This window comes from Protopterus annectens, chromosome 14.part0 (genome assembly GCF_019279795.1).
Source record: "Protopterus annectens isolate FY-2018-M chromosome 14.part0, PAN1.0, whole genome shotgun sequence".
NCBI lineage: Eukaryota > Metazoa > Chordata > Ceratodontiformes > Protopteridae > Protopterus > Protopterus annectens.
This window is the reverse complement of record NC_056748.1, coordinates 156,523,845-156,545,738: the sequence shown is the minus strand read 5'-3', so window position 1 is coordinate 156,545,738 and position 21,894 is coordinate 156,523,845. Positions and strand designations below refer to the sequence as shown.

Genomic DNA, 21,894 nt, shown 5'->3' with positions numbered 1-21,894 from the left:
TGCTTAAAGGTAAGATGAAAAAAATGGTTTATCCTAAACACTGCAGTGTGTACTAGAGGAGTTAGATGTGAAAGTAGGTAGCTTAAGTTTTACCTGTCTAAAAAGTTAAGTTTTAGTGGAGAGTCACTATTATTAAAACAGCAAGATAGATTGAAAGGGGGTGATCACTATTTTGGTACTATGGAATACAGTAGGATGACCTATAAATTTAAATAGTTGAAGGGGAGTGATTTCACAAAATGATAATTTTGCACTTACACAAGCCAGTAAAAGCAGAGAGGAAATGAGATATATGGTCAAATTAACATAAGAGGCAGGCAACTAGAAAAATAGTGGTGTTTAAGAACGCAACAGTAACTGGGTGGAAGGGTGGGGAAAATATTCTGCCTGACTCACAAGAGACAGAGCTGTGGTCTATTTTCAAGTTTTAATATACAGTTAAACGCAGAATACAAGTAAAATACAAGGTAAAGAAAACAAATCACAGTATTCAAAATAGAAAAAGGCAATAAAGTAATACAAAATACAACAAATAAAAAGCAAACTAACCTTTCCATCACAGCAAAATGTAGCAGAGTCTGGGTGAGCCTTTCTAGTATATTAATTATAGTTTTTCTAATGCAAGGTAGTGTGAGATGAATGTCTGATATAAATGCCATAAAATTGGGTACAGAGGCTTACAGAAAAAACAGGACCAGATCCATTTTTTCCAGATGCTTCATTTTGTATGCTTTTTGTCTCCATTCTGACAGACTTTGCCCATTCGTTCTCATATACTACATATCCCCATTTAGCCAGAGGAGCTGTCATTCAGGCAGCTGTAACTGTGTTGATGATTTATTTTTGGTGGGCACTAACTACTCAACTTGATGGAGAAGCAAATGACTCCCATCATCCTTGGGGCATTATACTCTCCCTGATGTTAAGGGGATGAGAATTACTGCCAAAGCAGCTTGGTGGCTATCTGCCCACCCCTTTTAAGCAATCACTTTGCAATATTAACTCTTCAAGGGTTTATGGCTTTGCACAGCCATGGTGCACCCTTCATAGGATGCTCATTTCCATCTTCGCCACACTAGATCCAGCAGACCTTAGAGCTGCTTAAATGAAAATGGATCATGTAGGTCATACTCTGGGCTTTATCCCCGTGTGCCAACAGAGCTGGTGAGAGCCAGTCAAAGTTAATTTAACTTGCAGTGGTACCTTTTTTTTTCTGAAGGTACACATTTAATTTCCATAGTATGTTGGTTAGTTTTTTTACATTGTTACATTACTTATGCTCTGTGTTCCATAACTCCATAGTATGTTGGTTAGTTTTGTTACATTGTTACATTACTTATGCTCTGTGTTCCATAACTCCATAGTATGTTGGTTAGTTTTTTTACATTGTTACATTACTCATGCTCTGTGTCCATAACTCCGTAGTATGTTGGTTAATTTTGTTACATTGTTACATTACTTATGCTCTGTGTTCCATAACTCCATAGTATGTTGGTTAGTTTTGTTACATTGTTACATTACTTATGCTCTGTGTTCATAACTCCATAGTATGTTGGTTAGTTTTGTTACATTGTTACATTACTTATGCTCTGTGTTCCATAACTCCATAGTATGTTGGTTAGTTTTGTTACATTGTTACATTACTTATGCTCTGTGTTCCATAACTCCATAGTATGTTGGTTAGTTTTGTTACATTGTTACATTACTTATGCTCTGTGTTCCATAACTCCATAGTATGTTGGTTAGTTTTGTTACATTGTTACATTACTTATGCTCTGTGTTCCATAACTCCATAGTATGTTGGTTAGTTTTGTTACATTGTTACATTACTTATGCTCTGTGTTCCATAACTCCATAGTATGTTGGTTAGTTTTGTTACATTGTTACATTACTTATGCTCTGTGTTCCATAACTCCATAGTATGTTGGTTAGTTTTGTTACATTGTTACATTACTTATGCTCTGTGTTCATAACTCCATAGTATGTTGGTTAGTTTTGTTACATTGTTACATTACTTATGCTCTGTGTTCCATAACTCCATAGTATGTTGGTTAGTTTTTTTACATTGTTACATTACTTATGCTCTGTGTCCATAACTCCATAGTATGTTGGTTAATTTTGTTACATTGTTACATTACTTATGCTCTGTGTTCATAACTCCATAGTATGTTGGTTAATTTTGTTACATTGTTACATTACTTATGCTCTGTGTTCATAACTCCATAGTATGTTGGTTAGTTTTGTTACATTGTTACATTACTTATGCTCTGTGTTCATAACTCCATAGTATGTTGGTTAGTTTTTTTACATTGTTACATTACTTATGCTCTGTGTTCCATAACTCCATAGTATGTTGGTTAGTTTTGTTACATTGTTACATTACTTATGCTCTGTGTTCCATAACTCCATAGTATGTTGGTTAGTTTTGTTACATTGTTACATTACTTATGCTCTGTGTTCATAACTCCATAGTATGTTGGTTAGTTTTGTTACATTGTTACATTACTTATGCTCTGTGTTCCATAACTCCATAGTATGTTGGTTAGTTTTGTTACATTGTTACATTACTTATGCTCTGTGTTCCATAACTCCATAGTATGTTGGTTAGTTTTGTTACATTGTTACATTACTTATGCTCTGTGTTCCATAACTCCATAGTATGTTGGTTAGTTTTGTTACATTGTTACATTACTTATGCTCTGTGTTCCATAACTCCATAGTATGTTGGTTAGTTTTGTTACATTGTTACATTACTTATGCTCTGTGTTCATAACTCCATAGTATGTTGGTTAGTTTTGTTACATTGTTACATTACTTATGCTCTGTGTTCCATAACTCCATAGTATGTTGGTTAGTTTTGTTACATTGTTACATTACTTATGCTCTGTGTTCCATAACTCCATAGTATGTTGGTTAGTTTTGTTACATTGTTACATTACTTATGCTCTGTGTTCCATAACTCCATAGTATGTTGGTTAGTTTTGTTACATTGTTACATTACTTATGCTCTGTGTTCCATAACTCCATAGTATGTTGGTTAGTTTTGTTACATTGTTACATTACTTATGCTCTGTGTTCCATAACTCCATAGTATGTTGGTTAGTTTTGTTACATTGTTACATTACTTATGCTCTGTGTTCCATAACTCCATAGTATGTTGGTTAGTTTTGTTACATTGTTACATTACTTATGCTCTGTGTTCCATAACTCCATAGTATGTTGGTTAGTTTTGTTACATTGTTACATTACTTATGCTCTGTGTTCCATAACTCCATAGTATGTTGGTTAGTTTTGTTACATTGTTACATTACTTATGCTCTGTGTTCCATAACTCCATAGTATGTTGGTTAGTTTTGTTACATTGTTACATTACTTATGCTCTGTGTTCATAACTCCATAGTATGTTGGTTAGTTTTGTTACATTGTTACATTACTTATGCTCTGTGTTCCATAACTCCATAGTATGTTGGTTAGTTTTGTTACATTGTTACATTACTTATGCTCTGTGTTCCATAACTCCATAGTATGTTGGTTAGTTTTGTTACATTGTTACATTACTTATGCTCTGTGTTCCATAACTCCATAGTATGTTGGTTAGTTTTGTTACATTGTTACATTACTTATGCTCTGTGTTCCATAACTCCATAGTATGTTGGTTAGTTTTGTTACATTGTTACATTACTTATGCTCTGTGTTCCATAACTCCATAGTATGTTGGTTAGTTTTGTTACATTGTTACATTACTTATGCTCTGTGTTCCATAACTCCATAGTATGTTGGTTAGTTTTGTTACATTGTTACATTACTTATGCTCTGTGTTCCATAACTCCATAGTATGTTGGTTAGTTTTGTTACATTGTTACATTACTTATGCTCTGTGTTCCATAACTCCATAGTATGTTGGTTAGTTTTGTTACATTGTTACATTACTTATGCTCTGTGTTCCATAACTCCATAGTATGTTGGTTAGTTTTGTTACATTGTTACATTACTTATGCTCTGTGTTCCATAACTCCATAGTATGTTGGTTAGTTTTGTTACATTGTTACATTACTTATGCTCTGTGTTCCATAACTCCATAGTATGTTGGTTAGTTTTGTTACATTGTTACATTACTTATGCTCTGTGTTCCATAACTCCATAGTATGTTGGTTAGTTTTGTTACATTGTTACATTACTTATGCTCTGTGTTCCATAACTCCATAGTATGTTGGTTAGTTTTGTTACATTGTTACATTACTTATGCTCTGTGTTCCATAACTCCATAGTATGTTGGTTAGTTTTGTTACATTGTTACATTACTTATGCTCTGTGTTCCATAACTCCATAGTATGTTGGTTAGTTTTGTTACATTGTTACATTACTTATGCTCTGTGTTCCATAACTCCATAGTATGTTGGTTAGTTTTGTTACATTGTTACATTACTTATGCTCTGTGTTCCATAACTCCATAGTATGTTGGTTAGTTTTGTTACATTGTTACATTACTTATGCTCTGTGTTCCATAACTCCATAGTATGTTGGTTAGTTTTGTTACATTGTTACATTACTTATGCTCTGTGTTCCATAACTCCATAGTATGTTGGTTAGTTTTGTTACATTGTTACATTACTTATGCTCTGTGTTCCATAACTCCATAGTATGTTGGTTAGTTTTGTTACATTGTTACATTACTTATGCTCTGTGTTCCATAACTCCATAGTATGTTGGTTAGTTTTGTTACATTGTTACATTACTTATGCTCTGTGTTCCATAACTCCATAGTATGTTGGTTAGTTTTGTTACATTGTTACATTACTTATGCTCTGTGTTCCATAACTCCATAGTATGTTGGTTAGTTTTGTTACATTGTTACATTACTTATGCTCTGTGTTCCATAACTCCAAAGTATGTTGGTTAGTTTTGTTACATTGTTACATTGTTACATTACTTATGCTCTGTGTTCCATAACTCCATAGTATGTTGGTAAGTTTTGTTACATTGTTACATTACTTATGCTCTGTGTTCCATAACTTAATGTCACTCTTCAGGACTGGCTGCTGTTCTTGTATGCAACACTTTTTTTTCTGCAGTATAACTAACAGACAGTATGATGGTGATAGCATCTTCCCCAAAGTCTTGGGGGGGCACCCCTTGAGCTGTACTTCTCTGGATACAGCAGTTCACGTGGAGAACTTTAACTATCTCTGAGTTTCGTTAATGAATGGAGGTATAAAGGCTCATGGGGGGGGGGCTAAATAGCAAATGGGTGCAACGGCAGCAGTATTGCAAATACTCTATTGGCCTGTGGTGCTGAGGTGAGAGCTGACTCAGTGGAGGAAGCCCTCAGTTTTCTGGTCATTCTCTGACCATTTCTTCATGAGCTGTCATTAGTGACCGAGGGGATAAGATCATAGATACAAGTGTTCATTTTGAGATTTCTTTGCAGGGTGGATTCAGCTCATGTGGAACTCAGCAGTCCAGGAGGATCTCAAACCACGGCCACCACTGAAATAAGATGTGAACAACGAGTTTGGTTTGGGCAGTTTGTGACAGCGCTGCTGCCTTGATGCCCCCCAACGCAGATATACCAGGTACAACCTGCTGCCTTGATGCCCTCCAACGCAGATATACCAGGTACAACCTGCTGCCTTGATGCCCTCCAATGCAGATATACCAGGTACAACCTGCTGCCTTGATGCCCTCCAACGCAGATATACCAGGTACAACCTGCTGCCTTGATGCCCTCCAACGCAGATATACCAGGTACAACCTGCTGCCTTGATGCCCCCCAACGCAGATATACCAGGTACAACCTGCTGCCTTGATGCCCTCCATAGCAAATATACCAGGTACAACCTGCTGCCTTGATGCCCTCCAATGCAGATATACCAGGTACAACCTGCTGCCTTGATGCCCTCCAACGCAGATATACCAGGTACAACCTGCTGCCTTGATGCCCTCCATAGCAGATATACCAGGTACAACCTGCTGCCTTAATGCCCCCCAATGCAGATATACCAGGTACAACCTGCTACCTTGATGCCCTCCAACGCAGATATACCAGGTACAACCTGCTGCCTTGATGCCCTCCAACGCAGATATACCAGGTACAACCTGCTGCCTTGATGCCCCCCAACGCAGATATACCAGGTACAACCTGCTGCCTTGATGCCCTCCAACGCAGATATACCAGGTACAACCTGCTGCCTTGATGCCCTCCAACGCAGATATACCAGGTACAACCTGCTGCCTTGATGCCCTCCATAGCAGATATACCAGGTACAACCTGCTGCCTTGATGCCCTCCATAGCAGATATACCAGGTACAACCTGCTGCCTTGATGCCCTCCATAGCAGATATACCAGGTACAACCTGCTGCCTTGATGCCCTCCATAGCAGATATACCAGGTACAACCTGCTGCCTTGATGCCCTCCATAGCAGATATACCAGGTACAACCTGCTGCCTTGATGCCCTCCAACGCAGATATACCAGGTACAACCTGCTGCCTTGATGCCCTCCAACGCAGATATACCAGGTACAACCTGCTGCCTTGATGCCCTCGATAGCAGATATACCAGGTACAACCTGCTGCCTTGATGCCCTCCATAGCAGATATACCAGGTACAACCTGCTGCCTTGATGCCCTCCAGCGCAGATATACCAGGTACAACCGACTGGATGGAGGCCTAGGCATTGGAAGGGTTACATTTTTAGCTTGCCTAGGAATGTCTAGGGATCTTAGATGAGCTGCAGATTGTTCCTGAAGATGGGCAGTTCTGAATTACTGACCCTTACCATGACAATCAGTTTAGAAAATGGACAGATGACCGGATGTATACAGCACGTACATTTACTTATTTCTAGTTTAACTGATTTTTCAGAAACTGCTTCTGAAATAATCTCTCAGAAGTACTTTATACCATGCCATATGGGTACTTTAACTTGGATAGTAACAGTAGCTGATAACCTGCAATATTATAATACTGTAATGTAATATTAATGCCTGTTATTGTTTATAATAGTTCTGAAAAACACAAAATGGTATGTTACGTTAATCCAGTATGTATTTTCCCATGTGGCACCTCAGAATGGGCTGGAAAGTCAGGTGTCCATACTAGCTTTCCAAATGTAAATTGTAAATGAATAAAAAATAGGTTTAGGGCCAGCACTCTGGCTGTCTTGGCTGTGATTATTTTCCCTTCTGCAATGTTCTCATTTTATTCTGTTATGAGCAATACGTGTATTGTTTTCCTGTGCTTTGTTAATTAGTTATACTTCATAACTCTTCCCTCTTAGTTTCACTTCCCTCTGCCATTAAGTGTTGACTGTTCACTCAGCAATGCAACATTTTGCAGTTTTTGGCATTGAATGCCAGGTGTGATGCCAGGTGTGATGCCAGGTGTCTCACTGGATTGCAGTCTTCTCTTTACCTCTTGTACCCACAATTACTCAACATTAGCACTGGCAGCACACTGGCCTATCCTAATCTGAGTTCCTAGTCACATGATTTCAGGGACTTTCCCTTTATTTGGCCCATGTTTTATTCTATCCTTGATTAAATTACTACCCAGTGGCAGGATGGCACCTCAGAAAGAATGCTGACTTCACTTTCATGTCACATTTTTGGTTCTGATCCTGCTGTTCCATGTCCACCATTAATTATAAATCACACATGTTTAGCGTCCTTTTTGGAAATAGCTAGCAATACTATCCAGAGCTGTGCATAGTCCCTTCTCCAGACAAACGCAGCGTGTTTCACTCTCTAGCTGCATCCTGACTTATTAATTTATATTCGCTGTAACAAGCTCCTTCTCTTGAAGAAGTTTCCAGAGGATGGCATTCCTACTGCTCATTAAACTGGTTGGGACGCCATGTGATTAAGCAGCTTGGCGGATCTGAACTCCTTGATCCCAGGATACCATAGGAAATCACTGGTGGTCAGTTTCTAAGTGTGCTCTGGCAGTCATTCCTGGTTTGGGAGATTTCTCCAGTCTTCAAAGCAGTCATTCCTGGTTTGGGAGATTTCTCCAGTCTTCATGGCAGTCATTCCTGGTTTGGGAGATTTCTCCAGTCTTCATAGTAGTCATTCCTGGCTTGGGAGATATCTCCAGTCTTCATAGCAGTCATTCCTGGTTTGGGAGATTTCTCCAGTCTTCATAGCAGTCATTCCTGGTTTGGGAGATTTCTCCAGTCTTCATAGCAGTTATTCCTGGTTTGGGAGATTTCTCCAGTCTTCATGGCAGTCATTCCTGGTTTGGGAGATTTCTCCAGTCTTCATAGCAGTCATTCCTGGTTTGGGAGATTTCTCCAGTCTTCATGGCAGTCATTCCTGGTTTGGGAGATTTCTCCAGTCTTCAGAGTAGTCATTCCTGGTTTGGGAGATTTCTCCAGTCTTCATAGCAGTCATTCCTGGTTTGGGAGATTTCTCCAGTCTTCATAGCAGTCATTCCTGGTTTGCGAGATTTCTCCAGTCTTCATAGCAGTCATTCCTGGTTTGGGAGATTTCTCCAGTCTTCATAGCAGTCATTCCTGGTTTGGGAGATTTCTCCAGTCTTCATAACAGTCATTCCTGGTTTGGGAGATTTCTCCAGTCTTCATACTTGTGCAACAGTGAAGTTGCTATATACTAGTTATTTATTTCTGGACGTGGTTACAACCTTTTGTTTTCATCCATTTCTAATTCCAGAATTAACTTGATAATAAATAGTGGAAGATTCATTAATACTCTATTATTACTTTCTAATTCCAGAATTAACTTGATAATAAATAGTGGAAGATTCGTTAATACTCTATTATTACTTTCTAATTCCAGAATTAACTTGATAATAAATAGTGGAAGATTCATTAATACTCTATTATTACTTTCTAATTCCAGAATTAACTTGATAATAAATAGTGGAAGATTCGTTAATACTCTATTATTACTTTCTAATTCCAGAATTAACTTGATAATAAATAGTGGAAGATTCATTAATACTCTATTATTACTTTTATTGCTTTTTTGCAGGTCTGAGTTTGTTTGAACTCTCATTACATTCAGAATAAAACCTTGAGTCAAAAACTGCATTTAAAATGCTCCAGATGTTCTTTGTGTTTCACTGTTGCAGTCATCATTTTGGGTTATCTGCTTGCAGTAGCCCTCAGTCGGCCTGAATAACAAAGTCTTGGGTCCAGCATCTGTTGCTGTCCTTTCTTCCATGACGTCAGGTTGTCAGGGGTATAAAACATGCAGCCGACGCTATTACATCAGTCTTTCTTGCCGTGCGGTGCCTGAAGCAGAAGCAGTTCGCAAGTGCCGGTCTGCTGACTCCTGAAATTTTCGTTTTCGAGTTTCAGAACCAAAGTCTTTAACTAAAACTAAGTACCCTGCTGGGGAAACTTTTTCTTGCTCTTTACCAATGTCAGTAAAAGTTAATAATTGCATTACTTGTGGAAAGCAAATACCTTATAAAGATTTTCATTCATACTGTATTCCTTGCCTAGGCCCTGACCACAATGTACTGTGCTGTTGGTTTTGTGCTTTATTTAATCAGAGCACTATTCATCGTCAGTATATTTTCGCCTCAAAATATTTCGGTTCTCGGTTTAATTATCCAGAAATGTCATTGGTTTGCCATCCGACTACCGGGATTCCGAAAAATGCAAGGATAAAGACAGAGACAGGCCGCCGAGGTTCATAACTGCCAACGACGCTTCTCCTAATCCATTCGCCAGTTAGCCGGTACTCAGTGAGGCGTTTTCGCAGCCCCTGATACTCGCTGCTTCTGATTCGCAGGCCTCTACTGAGACCCATTCAGAGTCCGGTATGCAGCAAAATGCTTCAACTATGGAACCTGTGGATGTCTCTACCTTGGATGGGTCCAGAGCTGCTGTGCAGGCACCGGCTTCTGAGGGTGTATTCAGACCTACGGACTTGCATATTAAACTGATGCCTCTTTCTTCTTTTAGGCCTAAATCTCGAACCATGTGCACAGGCTGCATGCTCAGGCCTCTATGCCTAAAAAACAAATGATAAGAATGGCTGATGATATTATAACTCTAATCAGGGGAAGCCAGCCTCCCCCTTCTAAGAGACCTAGGACTGAAGTTGTTTCTGAATCTTCTGACCAGGATTCTGATTTTTTGATTCTTCTGATGATCTGGATTTGCCTTGATCTACTTATAAGGATTCTGATGCAGAGGACTCTATTCCCTCTGCTTCCCCTCCAGAGGATTTTTCTTTTGGTGAAACCTTGCACACTCTAAGGGAGCATTTCCACTGGGAAAGCCAAGATTTTTCTTATTCAAAAAAGAGGCTTAGGGATGTTTTACTCCTGCCTCAGCATAGGCCTTTAGCTATTCCTCCAGTACTAGACATTGTTAATGATGCTTTTTCAGAATCTAGTTTGGCCCCTGATTCCTTGCCTCTTACTCCCAGAAAACCTGACAGATATTACAGGGTTCCTGATTCACACACGTTCCTTTTTAAAAACCCTATTGCGGATCCAGAGACTATTTCACAGGGACCCAAGGGCATTAAGGCTTCTACTGCTAAAAATCCTACCCCTTTTGATAGAGACTCCAGGGCGCTGGATAGATGGGGTAAGAAGGTTTACACTTCTGCAACCTTGGCCATTAGGGCTTTAAACTCAACTAACTTTCTGAACTAGTATAGTCCAGTTTTCAGGTTACTGCTGAATCCAGGGCTGTGTTACAAGTTTCTGTGTTGCCCATACCTTACTTGGATAGAAGTAAGTTTCTCTGTTCACATGTGAGAGAGGGGATCTTTGAGCAGCCTATCTGTCCCTGGAGGAGTGGTTTCAGCCCAAAAGTTAGTAGTTTATTGGCCATATTGGGCTAATTTCTATCTCTTTCACTTCCCTGCTATAAAAACTGCATTTGTGCAGTTTTTGCGCTTGACTTAATTCAAGTGCAGGCAGCAAATAAGTACAATATGTAGCAATAACAAACTTTAAATCATATATTCGCTAAAAAACTCTGTCATTGTCCATGTTGGTGTGAATGACTTCAGACATACCTCCCTGGACTACATGAAAAGAGACATAGAAGAGCTTTCTGATCATGTAGCCCAGACCAGTATGACCCTGACCCTGAGTAGCATCCTGCCCTCACCAAGAATGATGCCACAGTATAAAGAAAAAATGATCAATTTCAACAAATAGCTAAGTTTCTGATGTCATTCAAAGGGGATCCAGTATCTGTCCACCTGGGATGACATGCTTGACAAGCCACATTGCTTCGCAAGAGATGGCCTGCACCTGTCACCCTTAGGCTTTCAAATACTGGCCAAGGCTCTTGCCGCCCCCATAGTGCCTTTTTTAGGCAAGGCTCAAAAGACAAACCCACCACAATAAATAGCACAAGTAGCCAAAAACTGAGGGTAATGCTACTCAACACCAGAAGTCTAAACCTCAAAATGCACACACTTGAGGCACTCCTCAGTGTGGAGAACATCAACATCTGTGCAGTAGCAGAAACCTGGTTTAAGGCTCCTGAGAGCACCCCAGCACTACTAGGCTATAACTCATACCATACCTTTCGGCCACAGAACCAGGACCGAAACACAAAAGGCAGGGGTGTATCCATATTCATCAAGGATACCCACACCTCCAGGTTAATGGCGCAGCACAATGCATCAGAGATCATCCATGTGCAACTAACAACAAGCAAAACTGCAATCTAAATTGTGGCTTGCTACAGATCACCCACCATGACCCAGGACCCCCATTCCGCATTTCTGGAAACACTGGGAAATATGAAGGTTCTACCAAACACCCTAATACTGGGTGATTTCAATTACCCAAACATAAACTGGGAGAACTACTCAAGTACTAACTCCCTTGCCCAACGCTTCCTAGAATTTATAAACTCGAATGCCCTGGATCAACTGGTCAACACCCCTGCCAGAGCGGATCAACGTATTGGACCTGGTCATCACCAACATGGAAGAGCAGTGTTCCACACCGGAGGTCAACCCCTTGCTGTTTAGATCAGACCATAAACTAATCACTCTGGATATCCACATTCCGCCACCACCCCCAATCAAGGAACCCACCATGAAAAACTTTTCAAAAGCAAACTTCATGTTACTTAAAACCAAGGTGGAAAGGTTCACAGGTTCCCCCATGCTAAAGGACAATGCTGTCCAAGCTGCTGAAACCTTTACAAAGGCACTCTATGAGCATCTGCAGGAATGCATGGATTGTGCTATCCCAAGTAAAACCAAGACTTACTCCTCCAAGAAAAAGAAACCGGTCTGGTGGACCCCTGCCATAAACAAGCTATACAACAGAAGGAGGAATCTAGTACAGAAAAGAGTAAAATCCCAAGAAGGAAAGACATCCCTGATCAGTATCAGCAAGAAACTATGATCCCTCATTAAATCATCCAAGGCTAGTTTCGAAAGAAAACTTGCCAATGACTCCAAAGATAACCACAAAGCGTTCTTTAGCTATGTCAAGAACCTAAGTGGAAACTCTCAGATCTGCTCTGAGTTAGTGCAGAATGGCACAAAATACACTGAACTGACTGATATTGCCAACATTCTGGCAGACAGGTTTAGTGAAAACTTCACCCCCTAAAGGGCCCATAACCATACCAGAAGAATGAAGGGCCCGGTCAGTCACTGACACATAGGTTAATACAACCCTATCCAAAGCCAAAAACACAGCTTCAATGGGACCGGATGGTGTCCCAGGCTGTGTCTTACAAGAACTCCAAAATGAACTAACCGCTCACCTAAACACACTGTTCAAACTCAGCCTCTCTACAGACTACGTACCCACAGAGTGGTGCACAGCAACAGTTATCCCACTCCACAAAGGTGGAACCACAACGGACCCTGAGAACTATCGCCCTATAAGCCTGATTAGCCTGGTCTGCAAGGCTATGGAGTGCATCATCATGGAACTCATTAACAGAGACATTGGGAACATCCAAACACTGGACCCTACCCAGTTTGGCTTTGTTAAGGGCAGATCATGCCTCCTAAACCTGGTAGACTTCTTTGAGACAGTTACCAAGGCATAAGACGAGGGAAAGGAGGTCCACACAGCCTACCTAGACCTCGCAAAGGCTTTTGACACCATTCCCCATAATAGTATTATAGACAAGCTCACCAGCTTGAACATAAACCCCTACATCACAAGATGGGTTGCCAACTGGCTCATGGATAGAACCCACATGGTGAGAGTTGCAGGCTCAACGTCCAACTCTAAACCGGTTACAATTGGCATCCCCCTGGGCTCAGTCCTAGGACCCCTCCTATTCGGTATATACTTCTCAGAGGAACAGGCAAGCATAGGAGGACTATGGCTGACTAGGTTCGCAGACAACTGCAGACTAGGGGCCATAATTGATTCTCTGTCTGATACAGACACCCTCCAGAAGGGTCTCACTGAGATGGATACCTGGTGTCAAAATCATGGCCTCAAGCTAAATGCCAAAAAGTGCATAGTTATCCCCTTTGGAAAAAATAAAGTACCCGCAAACTACCACATAGGTGGTAGTCCCCTAAATACAGAAAATGTAATAAGGGATCTGGGGATCCAAGTAGATAGTAATCTCTCCTTTGATAATCATATTGCCAAGGTGGTTTGAAAAATCCTTCTATGTGGCCCAGCTAATCACAAAAGGGTTTGCATCTAGAACAAAAGAGGTTATTGTGCCTCTCTGCTCATCACTCATTAGACCCATCATAGAATACAACTCCCCATTTGGGATGTACCTTACAAGACACCTGCAACAGCTGGAAAGACAACAAAAGTACCTCACCAAGAGGATTACTGGCCTCAAACAGATGCCCTATGCAGCCCGACTCAAAAAACTCCAGCTGTACTTGGTTGCATACCGCTTACTCAGAGGTGATCTCTGCCTGACATACAAGGCCATGTCCAACCCAGAATTGATGGACATGCTCCACCTAAAAAAAAAACAAATCCCGGAGAGACACACGCTCTAGAGATATAAACCTCACCACAACGATAAATAGGATATGCTGGAGGGATAGATTCCTGTCCCAGAGACTCCCCATGCTTTGGAACAGGATTCCAGTATACATCAGGCAGAGCCCCTCACTAACACGCTTCAAGAGAAACCTTGATGGGTGGATGGGAAACAGAAAATTTACCCCAGGGATCACTGCAGTGGCTCTGCTGGACAATGGCACAGGGAACTAATGGCTCTGCTGGACAGAGGCACAGGGAACTAATCTAAGGGGGTGGTGAAAGCCAACACATTCTGGCTAGGCTTATAAATGCCCTTGGGCAGATAGCCTAGTACTTACCTATGAACCTATGAACTGACAGTTTCATATGTTAAAGTATCAACAACGTAAAGATACTCTGTGAATACACCAATAAGTGCCCAAATTGTAAAGCGGTAATCAGTACTATAGCCAAACAAACAAACGACCAAAAATATATAAAACACTTAATTTTATTATTTAAAATAACAAACGAAAGTTTAGCGCTTTCACCCACTATTACGGGGCTTTCTCAGAACTCACAAAACAATTAAAATTAGGCACTTAAATGCCTTTTTTGGTGCCAAAACATATTCAAAAATTTAAAGTGACACAGCCATAATTCAACATTGTACATGAGACTAATAATATAAATAATGAAGTGAAATGGGAATACTAAAGTAAAGTTTCTATCTCTACATAACTGTCGCTGGTACAGAACATAAGGCATTCAACTAAAAATGTTATACTAAAGATAGTATTAACAGATCGTATATCCTGTTACATCCTATAAATAAACACATGTCAGTGTAACTATCTATTGTCCATCATTAAAACATGTCCAATATTCCATAGGGACTTCATATAAAACTGAATGACAATAATGAAACTTGATGAATGTTTGGTGTATTTAATATATGCAAAAATGACAATTGCTCTAATGAAAAATGAAAGTATGTCTACGTGCAATACGATATGCTCAATGGATGAATACATTTATTTACAATAGTTATATAAATATATACAATATAAAATATAAAATATATGAATATTATAAAAATTTGTGAAAATGTAGAAAATATATAATAAAAATATTATACAATGACACTAATATTATAGAATTGCATATGTCATAATATTTAAACAAATTTAAAAAGATCTATACTAAAAATCTAAACTAAACAAATTTTGTATAAGGGTTATGTTAATAAATTAATATTGTTATAAAAATTAATATTATTATAAAAATTGTTAGTTCTAGCGTACAACAGGGGGTTAATAGGTATATGATCATTTAAACCTGGGGGGGTTGTGGCGTCTAGATAAATTTGCCACCATACTTCTCTGTGACTCAACTGGCTTTTAATATCTCCTCCCTTAGGGTCTGTTTTAAGTATTTCTAAAATAATAAATTTAAAATAATGGTCCTCTCCTTCATAAAAAATGTGCTTGTATAGTGCATTGTTCATGTCCTTTGTTTTTATACTATATATGTGATCGTAAATTATTTTCCTAAAATGTCTCTCAGTCTTACCAATGTAGAAACTGGAGCATTTTTGACATATACTTAAATAAATTACTAGTTTGCTATTACAATTACCTAACTTACTATTCACACTACTTTTTAATTCGTTGTTTAATGTTCGTTTGGCTATAGTACTGATTACCGCTTTACAATTTGGGCACTTATTGGTGTATTCAAAGAGTATCTTTACGTAGTTATTTCAGTTTGTTTATTTTTCAAAGTATCAACAACATGTTATTGGATTGCTTAAACAGAAAATGATATTGATTCCTGACTGTGCAGAAAATAAAGAATTACAGGATTTAATGCATTCTGCTGAACAGTTTGGAAAACATACTTTGCAATGTGGATTTGATTCTTTAGAGGCCTCTTGCAGGACTGCTGTTACTGGTTCTGTTCTCAGAAGGCATGCTTGGCTTAAGGAGCAATCTTTACCTGATCATGTTAAAGCTAAATTGTTGGATGCTCCCTTAAGTCAGGACCACCTGTTTGGCAACAAGGCTGAGGAAGTTCTTAAAAAGATGGAAGATAAAGCTAAATCTATGCAAACTGTTAAAGCTTACTTATAAGTTCAGCCGCCTAGATTTAGTAGGCACTGGCCCTCTAAGAATTGGTCCTTTCCAGCCTCTTCAAGGTCTTTTCAAGCCAAGCCCAGACAGCAGAAACCCCAGGTTTCAGTCCCAGGGGACACACAAGACTAAGCAGTGGGGGGTTTCTGCACCCAAATCAGGGAGTAGTAAGACTCCCCCCTATGGAAAACGGTCTCAATGACTTGCTTCTAAAACTTCCAAGCACTTCCCAACTGAATGCTCCTTTAGGCGGAAAGATTGGTCTGCAGGCCAAAAACTGGGAAGTCATTACCCAGGACAAATGGGTTTTAAATATAGTGTCCCAAGGATATAGATTTCACTTCCACACTTTACCAGCACCACGTGGGTGGCCAGATCTACCCCCAAATCAGTGGGCAGAGGCCCAAAATAAAGTACCCTCTCTCTTAAGCATGGGGGCTATTCAGTTGGTACCAGAAGAGGAAAAGGGACAAGGATTCTATTCAAGACTTTTCCTGGTAAACAGAAAAGGCAATACATGGTGTCCTATCCTGGATCTTTCTACTCGAAAGACCTTTCTGGTGATTCCAAAATTCAAGATGCCGACTCTTCACCAGCTGCTTCCTATCCTAGGCAAAGATGCATAGTTGGCAACACTAGATTTAAAGGAAGCATACCTGTACATCCCAATCAGGGAATCTTGCAGAAGATACCTACGCTTCAAGGCAGGCTACATGCACTATCAGTCTTCTGCACTGCCCTTTGGCTTATCTACTGCACCCAGGGTATTCACAAAGTGCCTAGCTCCAGTCATTGCATTCTGCAGGCAAAGAAATATTCAAATATACCCATATCTGGACGATTGTTTAATTCAGGCAGAAATCCAGGACATACTTTTGAATCATCTGGCCTTTGTTCAAAGGGTACTCACTTGTCTGGGGTACACCATAAACGAAAAGAAATCACAACTGGTACCCTGTCAATGAATTATATTCCTTGGAGCAAGCTTGAATACAACTTCCCAGATGACTTTCCTCACGCCAGAGAAACGGATTCATTTGACACCCTACTTCAAACAAGTGGCCACAAAAACCCAGTTAGCTGCAAGGCAAATACTGCAAGCCTTGGGGTGCATGGCCTTCTGTATTCTTCTAATTCCATATGCAAGGTTGCATATGAGAAAACTGCAATGGTATCTCAGAAGCCTATGGTGTCAACATTCTCAGGATCTGGAGGCAATGATTCCTATCATACCTTGCCTACGTCTAGAGTTCCTTTGGTGGGCAGAGGCCTGCCACCAAAACAGGGGTCTACCATTCACACTACCCCCTGCCGTCCAAACCTTACCAACAGATGCATCAGACTATGCATGGGGGGGGGCCCACCTGGCAGGGAAGTGCATTCAGGGCAAATGGAACCCAAGTCAAATGCACCTGCATATCAATCAAAAAGAAATGTTAGCTGTACAGAATGCTCTGACAGCCTTCAAGGACCACATTCTTCCAGGACAATTAATGATAAAGACGGACAACACCACTGTTATGTGGTACATAAACAAGCAGGGGGTACACATTCTTACCCCCTCTGCAGACTAGCCATGGCATTGTGGAACACAGCCCTGAGCTATCAAGTACATTTACAAGCTCAATTCCTGCCAAGAAAACCAAATACACTGGCAGACGAACTAAGCAGAAACCTCATGGACTCACATGAGTGAAAAATGGAACCAAGGATTTTCAACATGTTGACAAACAAATGGGGGAGCCCAGATATAGACCTGTTTGCCTCCCCCCAAAACTATCGGTTGGACAAATTCTGCATAAGGACTCCCCACAAATAAGCTTGGAAAGTGGATGCTTTGTCCTTCAACTGGAAAAACCTATCAGTTTATGCCTTTCCTTCTCTGCCTCTGCTCTCCAAAGTACTACTAAAGATCAAAAAAGACAAGCCAAGGACGATTTTGATTCCACCAGACTGGCCACGCCAACACTGGTACCCCCTCTTGCGCAGTGTGTCACTGTGGGCCCCATTTCACCTGCCTCAGATTCCTACTCTATTGTCTCAGCAGGAGAATCAAATTCTACATCTTCAACTTCAAACACTGAATCTAGCAGCCTGGCTAATTACATAATTTCTCCTTTACCATCCCTCAGTAAACCAGGGATGGATATCATTTTAGAGGCAAAGAGGCCTAGTAACAGAAAGTCTTACACTGAAAAATGGAAAAGATTCTATGCCTGGAACCAATCTCAAGGGATGAGCACAACATTGCCCAGTTTACCTCAGTTCTTACAATACTTAACTGAGATGCTTCATAAGGGCCTGTCTTTCTCCTCCATCAGAATTCACGCCTCAGCCATCTCAGCTCATTATAACACAGAACCACCCCTCTCCTCTCATCCACTGCCTAAGCAGTTCCTCAAGGGGGCCAAAAATCTACGACCACCAAGGAGAGCTCCTACTCCAGCCCGGGACCTCAACTTTATATTGGAAATGCTCACCCTTCCTCCTTTTGAGCCAGCTGCCACTGCGGACTTAAAATTCCATTCTTGGAAAACAGCTTTCCTTTTAGCAATCACTTCAGCAAGAAGGGTATCTGGATTACAGGCCCTCATGGCAGTGGAGCCTTCCATCATCTTTCATGCAGACAGGGTGTCCCTCAAGACTAATCCCTTCTTCATGCCCAAGGTGGTATCCAGTATGGCCCTTAACCAGTCCATACATTTGCCAACCTTCTTTCCTAATCCACAGAACAAAGGGGAACAGATTCTGCACTCCTTAGACATGCACAGACAACTTAGATTCTACTTGGACAGAACTAAACCTCAAAGGAAATCTGATCAACTGCTGGTGGCATTTGCTGCAGGGGCAGAGGGGAAGGCTATTTCAAAGCAAACCATTTCCAAATGGATAGGCCATTGCATTCTTTTTTGCTACAAACACCATGGAAAGCCTATCCCACAGGGGATCAGGCCCCACTCTACCAGGGCTGCATCTACCTCTACAGCCTTTCTCAGTGGCGTCCCTACCTGGGACATCCTAGAAGCTGCTACTTGGAGTGCTGTACATACTTTCACCAAGCATTACCATCTGCCAGTCTTCTCTTTATCCAGAGCTGGCTTTGCTACTGCAGTCTTGCAGGGCCTTATAGCTGGTCCCAATTCTATTTAAATTCCTCCTCCCATCCTTAGCTTTCGGAATCTACCCAAAAGTGATAACTGCAACAGTGAAACACGAAGAACATAGTACAGTTGTGTACACTTACCATAAATGTAGATGTTCGAGTGTATTCACTGTTGCAGTTCTGGTTACCCTCCCTCCAGCCCCCTTCTTTTTCTTTTTTGGATATGCCTCTACATCCTTTACTGTCTTCAAAAGCTTTTTATTGTATTTGCTTTTTTGTTGGAGGTTTAACCTTGTATATTTATATATTTAATTGCTTCCCATTAAGGGGGCACCTAACATCTGGGGCAAGAAAAACTGATGTAATGGTGTCGACTGCATGTTTTATACTGCTGACCACCTGACGTCATGGAAGAAGGGACAGCAACCGATGCAGGACCCAAGACTTTGTTAATCAGGCCGACTGAGGGCTACTGCAAGCAGATAAGCCGACTGAGGGCTACTGCAAGCAGATAACCCAAAAGTGATGACTGCAACAGTGAATACACTCGAACATCTACATTTATGGTAAGTGTACACAACTGTACTTTTTCTCTACATGACTTTTGCAATTAATATGTATTAAGTTCCTAGTATTATCTTATTATTACTATTTATACTCATGTCAGGCCTTTTGTTGAATTGTTATGTGAAGCAAAATAATTCTTTCCTTTCAGCCACAAAAAAAGATCCTCAATGATTTGAGCACCTGAGGAATTAAGGAAGTCCAGAAAAGGGAAAAAATCAGAAACAACAGCTAGAAATAAATATTTAAGCATTAATATAGAATGAGTTCAGCAAAAAAAGAAAAAAAAAAAAGCTAACCGAGTACAGAAATTTAATTTAAAAATAGTTCAGTGAAATATAATTTCAAAACATTTTTTTTGTCCATTTTGCACCCACTGTTTGTTGGGCATGAGTCCCTTCCTGGCCAGTCAGCCCATTTGTTCCCCATCACCAAGTGAGGATCGACCAGGAGGAGCTGTCATTCAGACAGCCATAAAGGTGGTTTGAATTTTTTTTCTCCTTTTTTTAACACTAATTCCATGAATGCACCTAGCGAAGTGCTGGAGAGAGGATGCATAATGGGCTAATAATGGAAGATGTCTACCGACTTCCACAAAGTGCATTCCCTCCAAGCAACCCTGCAACCCCCCCCCCCCCTCCTGGAAGCTCTTGGCATTTTTCCTTTAGTCTCACTGGGGAAGTTGTTCCATTTGTGTGTGCCCACAAGTGTACACAACCCTTCCCACCTCATTGGAGTAGTGATTGTGTCATGCCACTAAACAACCTCCCCTTCCTACCGTAGCTTCTCTAATGCTGTTTTTTCTGATAAAATCCTTGCTGTCTGAGTCACAGACAGGGCACTATCCCCTGTGCAACAAAGCCCGTCTGTTTCAAAACAATCTTACTTTATAGCCTGATTTGTTATACAAAAAAAAAAAAAAGATTTCAAACTCCACCATTGACATGAGATCTTTTTTTTTTTTATATTAAAAAAAAAGTCAGATCATATTTCTGACACAAAACATATGCATGTAGTTTATATTGTCACATCCAGACTAAAAGTTAACTACATCGTAAGAACCTGCCATCTGGCAACACTATATAGATCTGATTTTCACTGAACTGTTGTAAATGCTTGAAGATCAACAGTAACTTTTCTGCTTAGCCCTTAATGTACATTTGGCAAAGTTTTGATTTTCAGATCCATGTCATAAAAACTGGTGCATGAGATTTAATTTCTAGTTTTCATCACAGCTGCCTTACCAGTAAGTTTGAAGTAAATGCTATATTCAGGTTGTTTTACGTCTTTTTATATCCAGAAATAGTGTTGTACATAACTTATTATATTACAGTGCAAATGCCCCCCCCCCAACACACACACACCATAGATGCAGTGAGCAGTGTTTCATTACTCTTTGAGTTATAAAGCATCTTCATAACGCTGTTTAAAAAAAAAGTTGCTGAATTTTATTGAGCAAACGATTACTTAATTACAGAGCTGCACACTAGTTCCAGATGTTTTATAAGTCTGCAAGGATTCGCTTGTTTTTTTTCTCACTTATTACAGGGGGGGCAGCACACAGACAGGTCTGGCTCTGAAATACCTGCTACAAAAAGGCTTTCCAGGTGGAAGAACCTCTCCCATTCCACAAATTCTGATCATTCTTACAGATGGAAAATCACAGGGTGATGTTTCTGTGCCTGCCAGGCAGCTGAAAGAAAGTGGAATTAAGATATTTGCTGTGGGAGTCAAATTTCCAAGGTAAGTTTTTTTTCCTTACATGGCATTCCTACTTCTTTTGCTAACAGTCTTGTTAATAAACTCATCTTACTAAATAAGTGGTTGGAAATCCTTCTTTGAAAAGAACACCGTTACGGTCTGCAATGATGCCTTTATTTCTAAATAGATTACTTTATTTAGTGTTTTTTTTTAGTTGCAAAACTTAAAATACTTGAGGAAGAATTATGATAAACAACATTTTATTTTATATTTGGTATTAAAAATTTATTTTTCAAAGACCTTTATTTTCATATGCAAGTATTTGATATGACTTCTCAAAAGGATCAGAATGCAATGTACTTTATTATATGCTGCCCAAGATAACATTAATAAAAATTTCACAAAAGTGCAGCAGAGGCTTATGTGCGTGCATACTCGCGTGTGTGTGTGTGTGTGTGTGTGTGTGTCTGTGTATGTGTATGTGT

The 21,894-nt window shown here is 40.0% G+C and overlaps 1 protein-coding gene across 2 annotated transcripts in view; it reads left to right on the top strand.

Moving 5' to 3' along the window:
- VWA2 (von Willebrand factor A domain containing 2) overlaps positions 1–21,894 on the top strand; it is a 1,170,846-nt gene that overhangs the window by 936,298 nt on the left and 212,654 nt on the right. For both annotated transcript variants that reach the window (XM_044055935.1, XM_044055934.1), the window contains one exon: positions 21,257–21,451. In XM_044055935.1, the coding sequence (XP_043911870.1) occupies positions 21,257–21,451 (195 nt within the window). The remainder of the gene's footprint in view (positions 1–21,256; positions 21,452–21,894) is intronic.